General features: G+C 40.9%; 1 protein-coding gene across 1 annotated transcript in view; it reads right to left on the bottom strand.

Annotated features, from left to right (window-relative positions):
* Window positions 1-366: 366 nt before the first annotated feature.
* Window positions 367-13185, bottom strand: part of erlin2 (ER lipid raft associated 2) — a 40367-nt gene continuing 27548 nt past the window's right edge. The window contains exons 9-12 of the mRNA XM_079568486.1: window positions 7265-7356; window positions 7082-7171; window positions 2175-2254; window positions 367-821 (exon numbers count right to left, since the gene is read on the bottom strand). Of these exons, the coding sequence (XP_079424612.1) occupies window positions 642-821; window positions 2175-2254; window positions 7082-7171; window positions 7265-7356 (442 nt within the window). The 3' untranslated portion in view covers window positions 367-641. The remainder of the gene's footprint in view (window positions 822-2174; window positions 2255-7081; window positions 7172-7264; window positions 7357-13185) is intronic.

Raw genomic sequence — 13185 nt, 5'->3', positions numbered from 1 at the left:
CACGACCCGGCCTCGAATAGAGCGGAAGAAAATGGATGGATGGACTAATGGAGGACAAAACAAATTTAATTCCAGTGCTAGAAAAAAAAAACAAGTATAGTGACTTTAAGCACGAGAGTGAAAGGATTTTGCATCTGCAGGTGTGACTAATGTGAAAGTTTTGTTGCAATATAATAAACAAACTAATTTTGAGAAAACAAATGGTGCCTTCCTAAACATAAATATCCATATTATGCCGGACAATATTTATGTATGGAAACGAAACGCGGCGATGTACACAAAGCCATGAAATAAACATCGTAAAGGGTGAGTTTGACACTAAAACATGTTTAGGGAGAAAATCCACCTGCCGTGTCTCGACCTCCAGTGGTAAAGATCTACTTATGTACTGACCCATACATTTAGTTTGCCCCATTCCCCTTACATCCCACAGAATGAAAGACTGTCCTCTGAAACCCATGATGCTACCTCTAAAAACAATCCTTTGGTCACGCGGAGTGTAACAGTGATTATAAGTCCTCTGAGAAAGTCTTGGCCGTCAGTGCGTCGTAATCCACCCGTGAGGACCAACCCGGTAGTTAAGTCCGGGGGGTAAGACCAGCAGATCTCCCTGGGTGGTCCATGAAAGTCCAGTGGCCCCTTCACTCCCTGTCCATCATCTGCTCTCCCAGTATGTCCACGGCGGCGGAGGCTTTGACGGAGCTCTCGGCCGAACCTGAGTCCACGAACATGTGCGGGATCTCGTTCCCAAAGTAGATTTTGCTGTTGGTCGCGATGGCTTTGTACTTCATCAGCTGCAGATACTCCGGCGTCAACTTCAGCTGGAAGATAACGCAAAAGAAGTGTGAAGAAAAGAAAAATCATGTGTAACCTGGAAGACTACAACCGGCATTTTCAATTCAAAGTGCAGAGGTGGAGAGGTCTTTAGTCAATTCAACAAATTTAAAATAATCTGGCCAAAAGTGCAACCTGGGGGGCTCAGAGGGATTGTAGAGGGGCCCCCAATACTTGTTCGTACAGTGTATTATTGTTTTTATTGTAGGGCTCCAGGGATTCGATAAAGGGGGCCGTGACGCACCGGAATCGTAGGACAGAATCTATTTCTCTGAATTGCAAATCCAGAATAATAAGAGCTGTCTGGTGAAGATGAGCATGCACATTTCTAACAAATCTATTAAAGTGATAGTCTGGAAGTCTAAATAGATTACAAATTCTCTAAATTGGGCAAAATGAACCTGCTGGTCTTACAGTTTGATATTAAGTAAGTAATAATATATAAATGTATGTGTTATTGCAGCAACTAATCAGAGTCTAGTATCCTCCCGCACTGACCAATGAGATGAGCTCTTCCTGTGAACAAGCCTGTCAGGTCCAATCAGGAGGGAGGGGGAGGAGCTTGATCCTTTACTTTTTTTAAATTCTGTTCAAGCTCTTGCAAACTTACAGACTATCACTTTAACACACAATAGAAAAGAGCTACAGGGATGTTCACAAATAGCTATCTGTTCAATCTCGACTCGTGCCACGACAGACTTGTGGTTTTGGCGTTGCTAAACTTGCTCATGCCTTCTGGCTTCGCTTGCACCTTCTCGGAAAACGAAACGATTCTCCAACTCTTTTAACCTCTGCCATTGAACTGTTGACTTCTGAAGGGAGTGTGTTTGTGAAATGTTCTGTGGTTTGCTACAAATGAATTGCCCTTTGGGGTCAACAACGCTTTCTAAATCTGAATTACATCTATTCCACTCATTTTATTAATTCTATTTTCACCTTTATTGAACCAGTCCCCCTTGGGAGTTCTTGCACAGAAGGGAATTGTACTGTTGCACATATTTTTTAGAGCCAGATCATCCGGAGGAAGCCTACGCAGACACGGAAAAGAAAAACCCTGCACAGACTCGGAAATTGAACCCAGGACCTTGTTGCTGGAAAGCACAATTGGTAACTACAGCACCATTGTGAAACACTCATATTGAAATGTGAATTGAGCTCAGACATCATGGTTTAATAAGAAAAATAAAGATCATTTAGATGTGCTGCCAGCAACAAGTCCCAACACTGTAATACAGTGACTCTGATTGCACAAGGAAAGTATTCATCAAAACAGGTTGCACTTTGTTTCTGTTTCTTTGAACGAGATATTGGCATCAGTGACGCAGATTTAAACCTTTTACCTTGTTGGCTTCGGCTGCTTTCAGCGCTGTGTAAAACTCTGCGTCTGCCTTGGCCTTCTGCCGCGCCAGGAAAGCACCGTCTGTAAATGACAACCAGCCGCCGTTATTATTGACGACAACAGCTCGAATCGAACATTTATGATCAACTGTTCTCAGGGGACAAGAAGAAGAAACATTTAACAGATGTATCTGATTGCAATATACCATATACCAAACTTCTGTGTAAAAGCTCTTCCCATAACGACTTCTATGTGACTTTTAAAACAATTCAGGCAGGTTTATTAGAGGCTGTTGTGGACTAGGCTATTCTCCTGCTCCGAGTTGTCAGAGTCATGATTAATACTATATCGACTTGTCGTTCAATAAATGACAGATGAACAAGAGCATTTTGGGCTCAATATTTATCGCCTGTTCATTTATTTGCATTTTCCCCAATTTTTTTTCTAATGTAATACTTTTTTTTTTTTTTTACCCAAATTAAGTTGTGTTTCATTGTATTTCATCATCATCTTCTTTGTGGGATATTTCAAGATTAAGAAAGGAAGTGCTTTATTTGTCATTATAAAAATAATGACAAATTGAAAACAGAAGTTGGGTTAGTCCTGGGGCTACTTGTGCCTCTTAACTGTTTAATTTGTAAAACAGCTGTTTCCTTCATGACTCTGCGCAAGTGCAGTTCACAGAAAAAGGCAAAAACGGGAACAAAGCTGAACTGTCATTTTTAAGCACGGCCCGACCGATGTGGATTTTAGGGGTCCGATACGATATAAAGAGGGTTGGCTGATAGCCGATATAGAAGCCGATATTTTTTATTAATTTAATTTGATGTTTTTCTTTTCTCAAATCTTTCAAATAGCCTATTCACCTTATTCCGGAGGCTCGCGTGGGCGCCGCCATTAATTGTGCCCGCCCCTTTTCTCCTATTTGTTAACATGGGACTGGGGGAATCCAGATAAAATCAGTCACTACACGAAAACAAAGCCGTTTTTCGACTGTGCAGAGAAACGGTGCAGTGTTGACATGTTGGTGCAAATGAACATTGGACATTTTACACAAATCAATCGACTAAACATCAGATTTGAGCGGAGAATATTTTCCCTCGTTCTCCGTTTAAATGAATGGGCTTCGCGCTCGACCGGAGGTGTCAGGACAACGGAAGTGCCGAGGGGCGGAATAAGGTGAATAGGGAGCTCGTCAAAAATCACCAGATTCCAAAACAAAAAAGGCGTTATGGTTCAGAAACTATAAGCAAAAGTCTACAACCTAAGATATATAAAATAGGAGCACAAACTTGTGACTGATGTTTCTTTGCTACCCTGAGGCCTAGGACTTTTTTTAACGCTCTGACTGAGCGGGAAATTGCCATCATTTTTAAAAATATATATTTTGGCCCAACACAATGGCCAGCCAATATATCGGTCAGGCCCTACTTCAGAGTTAGTTTCTATGGCTTTGCAAGGTCTTCAATACATTCTGATGAACAAATGAGGAGCATACTTAATTCAGAGGGAGCGGGTGGACAGTGAGAGGAGCGGGGATGACGCTTTAACAGCACGACGGCTCCAACTCAAGGCTTACAGGAGTAATGAGCGAAGTTCTTCACAGATACAAACGCTGATATTAAACGTCTGAAGTGTCTCCTCCCGGTGGGAAAACTGAGGCTTGTGCACAGATAAGCAGCTCTTCCCGAATGAGCCGCCTCTTAGCCGTCTGAACGTGCACTGTCCCCTTAGGGAAGTTCATCCTCTGCATTTCATCTTCCTGCCACCACACAGAACCATCTCACCATCTGTTTTTCCTGCTAAGCAAAGATCAAACTCAGGAGTGCCTTGCTGAAGGATTAAACTTTAACAAGAGCTCCCAACACAAGAACTTAGAAATCATGCAAAGGCTAAAGCATAGCCACACTCCCATTTAGAGTGAGTCAAGACAAGTGATAACTATACATTCCCTCCCAGAACTTTAGGGAAGAAAGTGAAAACATAACCGAGAGTGAAATAAAACCAGACTATTAAAACGGTTTTGTAGCAGGAAAGGCACACATTGAAACAGCTCAAAGTAAATGCCAAACTCTGGCAGCAGTCATATTATCTTTACACATTTGCAAATAGTGCAAGTCTCTAAAATCCAAACCCGCAAAACCAAAACACTCACATTTAAAAGAAAAAAAAAGGGTTACTGGTATTACAGCATTTACAAGAAAAGGTCTTGTTTCATTGCTGTCAAGTGGTCTGTAAAGTTCATGGATTGCATAATTTTCCAACTCCAGTGTCACTCCATGTGATTCATTATTCAAAAGGAAGGCTGTTTTTGTTAGATAAGAAAACTGTGCAGTCAGAGACACATCAGAGGAATTGCCTTTAACAGCGCAGTTACTTTATTTCATACAACCCTTCATACATTGTACCTAAGAAATGTTGTAACAATCTGCACATCTGGATTAAAGCTGAGGTTAGAGTTAGGGTTTTATGTCTTATAACATTGTGTATTTCCAAACTACTAATACACGTTATTCCAGTGTGTGTGTCACCCATTTAAGTTATTACACACTGTTACACAGCATTTCACATTATACTCAATATGGTAGGTACAATGTATCAAGGGTAGGGCAAAATACAATAAAAGTGTGACCAACAATTCATTATAGATTCATCATGTTTGTCACTTACGATTTGAGGTTTTCGGAGGCTGATCCAACACATAGCCACAGCACAATCGCACTGACACCGCACACAATAGGAGCGCGGTGACCAATAATCATTTGCAAGAACGCAATAGGCTCTATGAGAGACACGTGACTCCAAGTGCGATCTCCAGACGCCGCTGTTTTTCCTCTCTCGCTATTCTCCCAATAAGGATGTAAGCGATGTCTTGCATAAATCAACGAAAAGTTCAAGAAATCATCACGGACAGAGAGAAACTGATGGGAAGTCACTGGCTATTACTTCATGGGGAAAGGACTTTTTTATCTCAAAGCTAACAGCTAGCATCAAAAAACACCACAAAAGTATTTAGCGTTAGCTTCAAGACAAAAACACTGATGAACCCGGAAGTTTCTTCTTTGCTCCTGACGCGATGTGTTTAACATGATGCTGTGATCCACCAGTAACTCTCTGTCTGCCATGTATTCTTTGATAGCTATTTATTTACTTGGATAAGACACTGTTACTAACTCACAGGAAATAACAGGACATGAAGAGCAGTCACGTGACGCTCACATGCATACCATATTTTCCGGACTATAAGTCGCACTTTTTTTCATAGTTTGGCAGGGGGCGCGTCTTATACTCTGGAGCGACTAATACAGGATTTTTTCCCCCCTTTTTTAATTTCACATATATATTTTCACATGCCAGTAGAGGTCACTGCAGGCTAATCGAGCAGCAGAAAGAAAGTTTGTAGTGAGCGAGAAGTGGAGGTAGAGAAGAAAACAAAGCAAAGCTAATCACGGTCTAAAACCTAGATGTCCACAGCTGGAGGAACGAGTTCACACATGAGAGCTTGAAAAACGTGCTGCTGGGAGAGGCTTGTCAACGGTGCAGTTACGCCTCCGTAGTTGCCAAGGCGATTGTTCAGAAGTGACACTGAGGATGACGATTTCAATGGATTTAGTGATTTGGAGTGAGATGGAGAGTTTGGTATGTTTTTATGCTATAGCTATCGGAACTGTTTATGTGACGTTTACATACCAGACACCTCTTTAGTTTGTTGTTTATGCTTCATGTAGCTAACCATCAATGTGCTAAATTGTCAATTAAATTATCAATTAGCAAACCGTACGCCTATTCAGCCTGTTGTTTTTTCTTCATTAGACATTTTTTGGCTGGAGCGACTTTTATATGTTTTTTTCATCTTCATTACGCTTATCTTGGCTGCTGCGTAAAATTGTCAAGCAAAGGTCCGGAACATATGGGGTTAATCCACGGTTATATGGGGATTTTTAAGCCTTTATTAAATCTGTTACTGTGATTTGAAAAATAATGCACTTAATTGAATCCTGTTATTGTTTTTTTTGCTCTAAAAATAAGTTTTGGCTCCTAAATAGCAGAATGCATATCGCCTCTATTATACACAATGAGCACATAATGACAACGATGTGTTTCTTTGCTCAGTTCAACACACTTAGTCCAGGTTTAGTCCAGGTTTAGTCCCGGTTTAGTCCCGGTTTAGTCCCGGTTTAGTCCCGGTTTAGTCCAAGTTCAGACCTGCTCCCTGCCGATTGAGAAACAGCTATTTGCAGTCATGCGTGCATATTTAATTAGGGCGTCCTCGGCTTGTTGTTTTTTTTAGCGAGCCATATTTCAGTCATTCCGAAACCATTTATAAAAACGTTAAAAGTATCCTGGAGCTAAGATGAGAGAGAGACAGAGGGTAGAGAGCAGCCGCTCGTCTGAGGGGATTCAGGGTCGGGTCCAAAGTCCGGATCCAAGGTTCGGGTTCGGGCGCATGGGTCCGGATCCGGACCAAGGTAGGCCATTTAATGACCTCTGGTATACAGCCACAATCTTGTACAAATAATTTTGAATATGGACATGGATCACTCATTTCTATTCAAGCGCCTGAGGTGACTGTACAAATCTCAAAACATATGTTGCAATCTGGAGACATAAGAAAAACATCTAGGAATTTCTTTATTTGCCGCTCATTTGCCGATTGCTCAACGATTATATAACGTATTCACTTGTAAAATCAGCAAATGCCTTCAGCCCCATCCGTCATCATAAACATGAAACCAATAATTGTAACAAATAAGACTTTTGAGCTGCAGCCTTTTATGGCAGCTGTACCTGATGAGTGAGGACAGGAGCGGCTCAGTGCAAACGCTATATAGTAGTGACTGGCCCCAGCACGTTTAATAATGAAGGACGGGGATGCAATCAGGTTAAAGATTCCAAACGTTATCACACCTTCAATTTCAGAGATCTTTCTTTCCGTTTCCTTTTCCATCACTTTCTGCCCGAACTTGATCTCTGCCACCTGCGCCACTTTCTCCGCCTCTGGTGAGGGAAGAAACATATCATTATTGTGGTATGTGAACACTTTTAATGGTCATTTAAGCTGACAGTTTATTCAGAATGTTTATCTTTTACCGATCAGAGCCTTGAGTCTCTCCGTCTCCGCCTCCTTCTCCACCACTTTCTGCGTTTGTTGAGAAATCAGCAGCTTGGTCTTTTCACTCTCCCTGAAACACAAAAAAAAAACATGGCCTCTAATAATTACTATCAAAACACGATAGACAACTGTAATCTTTAAGCAAGGATTGTGACGTAATTTCGCTCAATAAAACAATCCCTCGAAAGATTATAGTAACATTTCACAAACGACTAAACAAAGCTACATGGAGATTTTGCCAGTCATTTTTAACTCCTTAACCCCCATCATAACCAAGCACATATTCTCCAGTTCAGCTTAATTCAAAGGTTGGGTTTTTGGAATTTTTCATTGCTTTTTGTAGGGCAATTTCACTCACCTGCACCCACAGAAGCTTTTAGATTTGGGTGATGCTGAACTGGAGATAGAACTTTCAGTGTCCGTCTAGCGGATCACGAGTCGACACATGCCCCTCTGCATTACGGTGTGCCACAAGGGTCTATTTTAGGCCCTGTTCTTTTTTCACTGTACCTGTTGCCCCTGGGCTCAATCCTCAGGAAACATGGTATGTCCTTTCACTGTTATGCAGATGACTGCCAAATTTATGTACCGCTAAAAAAAAAAAAAGATGGCTTCTCTTTAAGTTTGCTTCAAACCTGTCTAAATGATGTCAAAGCCTGGATGGCCCTGAACTTTTTGCACTTTAACGACTCTAAAACGGAAGTCATGGTGTTTGGACAAAGTTCCAATTTTAATCAGGTTGACTTGGAAAACCTGAATGTTTATTGTAAAGGGGAAATGGTCAACCTGGGTTTTAAAATGGATCCATGTTTTAAACTGGAGAGTCAGATCCGCTCAGTTGTGAGGTCGAGCTTCTTTCATTTGAGGCAGCTCGCTAAAGTCAAGCACCTTTTGGCACGACAGCACTTCGAGACGGTAATCCACGCCTTTGTGACCACTCGGCTGGATTGCTGTAACTCTCTTTATTTTGGGGTGAGTCAGTCCTGTGTCTCTCGACTGCAGCTCGTGCAAAATGCAGCGGCGCGTCTTTTAACTGGCACACGAAAATTTGACCACATCACCCCCATTTTATCCTCACTTCACTGGCTGCCTGTGCACTTTAGGATCCATTTTAAACTGCTTCTATTTGTTTTTAAATGTCTTCATGGTGTCGCCCCGCTGTACCTCTCTGAGCTCTTACACCTGTACAAGCCTTCGCGGTCTCTCAGGTCGGCTGATCAGCTCCTCCTCAGCGTCCCCAAGACCGAACGAAAGCTCAGAGGGGATCGGGCTTTTGCGGTGGCTGCACCAAAATTATGGAACGAGTTGCCCTTGCACATTAGACAGGCTTCTTCTGTGCCTGTTTTTAAATCTGTTCTTAAAACGCACTTGTTCACTTTGGCTTTTAACACAGCTTGAGTTTTTGACATTTTACCAGATTTTATTCATTTGTATTCGATGCACCTTTTGTATTGTTTTTTATGTTATGTTTGATGTTATGTTATGTTTGTAGCACTTTGGTCAACTCAGTTGTTTTAAAGTGCATTATAAATAAAGTTGCCATTGCCATTGCCATAATGTGCTTGGTTAAGGTGGGGGTTAAGGGGTTAAGAAGGTGATAGGCTTTAAGTGGACAAGTCATTAAAATGAAAGGAATCTGTGGAATCTGAAGTCAAACATCTGCACAATACTACTCACTACAAAACTCTTTAAAGTTTCCGTTTTAGATTTCAGCTCAGTTATAATAATAATAATAATACATTTTATTTGTATAGCGCTTTTCAAGACACTCAAAGACGCTTTACAGAAAACAAGAATAAAATCACACATAAAATTAGCACATTAAAACAGAGGGCAGTTACTCGACATTAAAAGCCTTTTTAAAGAGGTGGGTTTTGAGTTCTCTCTTGAAGGTGGGGAGGTCAGAACAGGCACGGAGTGGTTGGGGCAGTGAGTTCCAGAGTGTGGGGGCGGCGATGGAGAAGTCTCCCCAGGTTTGGCGCTTGGTCTTACAGGGGAGGGACAGGAGGTTGGCGTTGGAGGAGCGGAGGGAGCGAGATGGAGTGTGATGGTGTAGGAGGTCGGTGAGGTATGGAGGGGCCAAATTATGGAGGGCTTTGAAAGTGATGAGGAGGACCTTGAACTGGATGCGTTGAGGGACGGGGAGCCAGTGGAGGTTCTGAAGGACAGTTGATCTTTTTGCTAATGTTCCTCGCACCTCAGCAATAAAGGGCGATATAATGAACATTAAAATCTCCAATCATTTCCCCGTGAACCTTTACAAAAAAAACAAAAAACAGGTACTTGAATTGAAAATGACATTTCAACACAAAGAAAGAAATTAGTTTTTTGCCAACTACTTTACTCTATTCCCTAAACATTTACAAAAAGTGCACAAAAAGGCGTGTACATAATTTAGTGTCCAGGTTGACCAATGTATTGGCTTTACAATATCAGCGATCTCAGATTGTATTTTCTATATTTTTTGCTGTAGGCTTTTGCTTATAATTTCGAAACCATAAAAGATCAGGGACTTTTGTTTTTTTAGTTTTGGAATCTGCTGATTTGTCTTTCATGCAAGCTCCCTCTTAAGTAATGTCCTGAATAAATCAGCCCTATGGCTCTAATAAAGCGCCCCCTGCTGTCACAGTTCAACACTAACACATTTTACAGTTTAGAAGCTTTATACACAAGATTATAGACATTTTTAAAAAGGGCCAAACATATAAATATAATATATGCATATTTGCTACTGTTTTAGAAAAACCCAAATTGGTCGACCTCTAATTTAGTGCACACATAGAAAATTAATCTACATTTTTTATTTTTTATTTGTCCTTTATTTATCCAGGATAAAACTCATTGAGATTAAAAATCTCTTTTTCAAGAGTGTTGGCCAATATATAAGATTATTACGAGTTATTTTGCAAGTAACAATAATTAATGTGAACCATGAGGCTTGTGTTGAAATGTAGAAAGTCCCTGGGGGAGGTTGAGCCACAGGTTGAGAGCCGCTGTAGCAAAAGCAGCCATTACACAAAACATTAAAAGATGCAACACTGCAATCAAAATTGCAATACATGCAATACTGTTCCTGACTCACAGTCTGCACTATGTTTTCTTTAGGCTTGGACCAAATTCACAAAGCATTGCGCCCTTGGATTAAAACTGAACTAGAACTGTGTCTAAACCGTGAATTACACTCAAGGTTTTGACAAGTGAGTCATGTTTTTGAGAAATTGGTGCTTTGGTGTATTTAGTGCCTTATTAATGGAGAAAAACTAAATAAAACACGCTCTGCATGAAGGAAATCCATCAAATTGTTGATGTCGAAACCCAATCCGTGACCTCATCTCAAAAGCCGACTGCCTTTTCTCTGCAAAGCCACAGCTGCAGAGGACAACGACATCACAGAGCGCTCTGACATGAAACCACCCCAGTTTGTTACAACAAAGCTATTTCTGTTTGGGTATAAAGATGAAGGCATTTCTGACTAAAATGGTCGTTTTGTGAATCTGAATCTTAAACGGGACGTGTCATTTGGAAAGCGAAAGCACCAAATGCTTTGGACATGATGCAGTTCAATATAATTACAGCAGCAATTGTGACCAAGCATCCTGTATCCTGTATTCGCTACTTGCGCAATACCATAATGCATTGCGCCTTGGGGGGTTGGCTGCTGTAAACAATATAGCGTTAGGAGCGGTCATCGAGGAGACTAACCAAAGCTTAAGAAAATCTGTATCTTTTTATCAATTGATTTTGAAAAGTCGATCGGGGATAAAGCAGAAGTTGTTTTTGATCATTGTTAGGCTGTAGCTTCACTCGCTCTGAAAGGCCTCCAGGTCGTAGCTACCCCTCAAGGCGCAAATAATTATGGGTCTTGTGCAAGTAGTGAATTTCAGTGACATCCTGGATCTGTAATGGTGGAGTTTAGTTCTAGTTCAGTATCAGAATCTAGTTTAGTTACAGTTTTGTGTATGTGCGTTCTTGTACTTAAGACATTGAGGGGCCAGTTTGAGTTTTTAACCAACAGAGTGAGGACATTTTCGCAAAGCGAGGACATTTTGGGTGGGTTCCCTTATTTGAAGGACTGTTCGAGGGTCAAGATGTGTTTTTGGGGTTAAGTCTGGAATTGGGTTTAGATTAGGTTTAGGATTAAGGTTAGGGGCCCTAACCTTAGGGTTAGGGTCTGGTTAATACATTATGTCTATGAGTGTCTTCACTAAGATAGAAGAACGAGATTGTGTGTGTGTGTACTTGTAAGGATCAACAGAGTGAGGACATTAACGAGTTTTTGATCAATAGACTGAAGACATTTTCAGGAAGTGAGGACATTTCGGGTGGCCCTGGCTTTGTCAAAGGGCTGTTTGAGGATCAAGATGTGGTTTTAAGGATAGGGTTAGAATTGGGTTTCGGTTAGGGTTCATTTTATTTTGTCATTTTACTCAGTTAAGTGCATGCTTTCATTGTTTCGTGTTCATATTTTTTGCAATATCCTAAACTAAACAACTAAGCATTACTATCCCGGGTTTGTTTTGTTTAGTATTTGTTTGGTTGACATTCACATTTCAGTGATTTTCAATGGGATTTCTTGATTCTGCCTCCTTGACCACATTGGCCAGCTTCCCCACAGTGTGATTCAACATGTCTGTCTTGGATATCCAAATTCATGAGGCAAAATGTTCCATGTTGCTGCTAAACGAGCAGCGTTTGGTTCTGTCCTCCACATTCTACCAGATGAGAGGGGCATGCAGAGTATTCCCACTCGTGTTATAGACAGTGCAGAGCCTATCGTGGTGCCTTCAAGGGTGATGCGTTAAACAAACAGTGACTATTTTAGTACAAAGCAATTATTGAGTCTGTCCAACAAAGGTCTGACAATGTGAGGAAGGACGAGGTTTTTACAGCGGGGAGTTTCCAGGTTACACAAGCAGCTCTGTATTGTTTGAGCTGTTATCAATCATCACAAAAAACATATGAAAACAATCAAGTCAATCGAGAGTGTTTTACTACAACAACTTTTTTCTGAAATTGTGAACAACTATGTCATTCTGCAAACCTTTAATCTCAATGGGGCTTTTTTAACCGGTAAATAGTTTTGTTATTGATAGCTTTTATGAGAAAGGCCGTTAACGCTTATCAAGCAGCATGTCTCTCATTAAATGAATACAATAGAATATATTGACATTTAACACAATCACTTACCTTGTTCTATTGCGTTTATACATTTCACAACCTTTACATGTGGATTCCTGCCTGGCCTTTCTTCCTAAGACACAATGTCCCCTTTTATAAGTCTTGTGATTCTAAATTGTCCCTAGTAAATGAATTAGAGCTGTCTGACAGTTTATTGTAAAGGCCTTTTCCACCAGTAGCCTAAAGGGTAAGATAGTAGCATGAATGAACTTAAAAGCACGAACTTAACTGAACCCCTTTCACCTTATGTAACTTGGCCCAGCTCCCCCATTTGAAATAATAAGCTCCAGATATGTTGTGGATAGACACGCAGGGGAGGAGTGTGTGGAAATGCTCAGGAGACAACTGTGTTGCAAGAGCAAAAGATGAAAAAGGGGACAGTAAAAAAAAGTTCAACTTTAACCTTGAAAATGCCTTTTTTTTATGGGCGCTTTTGCTTTCGTTTCCATTTAGGGACTTGACTTGTAGTAAACCTCTTCAACAAAACATCTCGTCTCGTTTCTCTACATCAATTAATCTTTTTACGGGCCTCCCTTTTCCCCCCCGGAAGCTTCACTGTCATCTTTTTACTAAATATCTACTTACTTAGGCCACTATTGCTCCGACTAGTTAAGCGATTGTGGTTAAATTTGCACGTCCAGGAGTATTGACATTTAGTAGCAAATGCGTTTCTGAGCATGTTCTCGCAGGTTACAGGATGTAGGGGAAGATATTTTGTTAA

The sequence above is a fragment of the Gobius niger genome (assembly GCF_951799975.1).
Source record: "Gobius niger genome assembly, chromosome: 1".
NCBI classification, from domain to species: domain Eukaryota; kingdom Metazoa; phylum Chordata; class Actinopteri; order Gobiiformes; family Gobiidae; genus Gobius; species Gobius niger.
The sequence above is the reverse complement of the archived record's forward strand: the minus strand, read 5'-3'. Positions and strand labels throughout refer to the sequence as shown.